Source organism: Ascidia mentula, chromosome 3 (genome assembly GCF_947561715.1).
Source record: "Ascidia mentula chromosome 3, kaAscMent1.1, whole genome shotgun sequence".
Taxonomy (NCBI): Eukaryota; Metazoa; Chordata; class Ascidiacea; order Phlebobranchia; family Ascidiidae; genus Ascidia; species Ascidia mentula.
In genome coordinates, this window is record NC_138568.1 from 16,284,175 (window position 1) to 16,285,994 (window position 1,820).

The 1,820-nt window shown below is 36.6% G+C and overlaps 1 protein-coding gene across 1 annotated transcript; it reads left to right on the forward strand.

The window, feature by feature from the left end:
• Positions 1–431: 431 nt before the first annotated feature.
• On the forward strand, positions 432–1,598 carry LOC145895770 (uncharacterized). Its single transcript, XM_082984554.1, has 6 exons — positions 432–598; positions 656–809; positions 880–1,024; positions 1,193–1,258; positions 1,320–1,358; positions 1,414–1,598. Exons 1-6 carry the CDS (start codon positions 432–434, stop codon positions 1,596–1,598), a joined length of 756 nt encoding a protein of 251 aa, XP_082840680.1.
• The last annotated feature ends 222 nt before the right edge of the window (positions 1,599–1,820 follow it).

Sequence of the window (1,820 nt, forward strand, 5' to 3'; positions counted from 1 at the left end):
GCTAAAAATGAGACCGGCCCCGTTTTTCGGCCACTGTGGCCAATTTTTTAGCCACTTTTGGCAGTGGGTTTACATGGCCGCGAAAATGTGGCTACCAAAGTGGCCTGGCCGCATTATTTGACCACTGTGGCCAAATTTCAGCGGAAAATGTGGCTTTTACAAGGACCTGCTCCGGAGTTGGTCCAGCCGAAAGTGACTTTTCAAAAACTTCCTTTTTTCGACGACGGTACGTCGACAACTTGGCTTATGGTGCCTATGGCGCAGAGTTTTGCAATGTAAGAAGTTTTGTTTGCTGTGCTAAGATGTTTTTTGGCGTGCTGTCTGTGTTTAGTGGGAGTTGATTAATGTTTATAGACAGTTTTAGAGGTGCATAGTTAACAGAATTATTAGTTTTGTCGGGAGGTTAAAACTTTATTTCACGCAATATCAGTATGGAAGATACAAGAGCAAAGTGGACGGATTCGGCAACATTGGACCTAATAGCATGTATTGATGAAAGTAAATTAATGCAAAGAATCGATTGCAAAAATGTTCGGAAAAGTGTTTTGTATGAAGCAGTAGTTGAAGAAATGAAGAAACAGGGATACAATTTTTCAAAGTAAAACAGTGCTTTTTATGATTGTCACTTTCCATTGTCATACCAAATGTATTGCAGGACACAAATAAAAAATAAGTGGAAGAAGGTAAAAGAAACATATCATGATTTATCTGGTGAGTTAAACAAGTCCGGTGCAGCATCGACAAAGGCACTAAAATGGCCATATTTTTCTGCAGTGAGCAGAATTTTAGCAACAAGACCAAGGAACACTGTAAGTGCTTTATATTTATACAAAGTCATGAACCTTGTTTCTGGAATAAACAATGTTTTTATTCCTTTAGGCAGTTGAGTCAATCATTCCACCAACACCAGAGTCATCAGAACCATTTGGGACAGTCAATGACGAAAGCGTTATTAACTTGGAGAATGTGGAGCAGGCTGGACCCTCCACGGAACAGGATGCATATTACATTTTAGAAAGCATCGGTAATTTGTAATGAGTTATCATTAATTTTAAACGGTGTTATTAATATGTATAAGCACCACAAGTTGCACTAATGAAACCTAACAGGTCAAAGCAGCCCATAAAAAAGTTTTATAAATGTTTAAAATAATCCAAATCAGAGGAAGTTTTTTTGATATAATTTTGTGCAGATGAAGAGTTAGATGTAGAAAGCAGAACAGAGCAAGATACTACAAATGAAGAAGTGGGAGTGTCTGGTAATGAGTTACATGTATGTTTAATGAAAAAAATTGGGTACCTAAACCAACTATGTTTCAGGGCAGTCAAATCGAACAAAGCGCAGGCACAAACAGAAAGGTTTTAGACATTTTGTGTGTTTTCATCCAAAAATATTAAACTCATTAATTTTTAGCGAAAGCAGAGGGGGAAGCATTGGACAAAATAACCAGAGTGATTGCAGAGGAGTCTGAAAAAGACAGAGAATTGATAATAGCAGAAGATGAAAAGATCCTTAAAGCAATATCTGATGAAAATCAGAAGTTCATTTACGCTCTGCTTCAAAGACATACTACAGAAGAGAACTTTTTCTTGGTATAATTTGAACTTCAAGTGCCTACCATTTTATTTCTATTCAATTTGTTTGTATTTCACTTCTAAGTTTGTGCTTAAAACTAGTTTATTGCCACTTCTTGCAATAATCAGCGGAGTTTGATTAACAGGAATCGCAATTTTTTTTTGTAAAATTCTCCACCTTGCCTTTAATCTTTCAAATGCATTTTCAACCACAATCCTTGATGTGCTGTGGTAACAGTTAAATGA

Excerpts from the sequence above, each read along its gene's own strand:
- LOC145895770 (XM_082984554.1), top strand. The coding sequence starts at position 432 with ATGGAAGATACAAGAGCAAAGTGGACGGATTCGGCAACATTGGACCTA. Across the intron at positions 1,025-1,192 it reads TTACATTTTAGAAAGCATCG|ATGAAGAGTTAGATGTAGAA; the intron begins GTAATTTGTAAT and ends AATTTTGTGCAG. Across the intron at positions 1,259-1,319 it reads TGAAGAAGTGGGAGTGTCTG|GGCAGTCAAATCGAACAAAG; the intron begins GTAATGAGTTAC and ends ACTATGTTTCAG.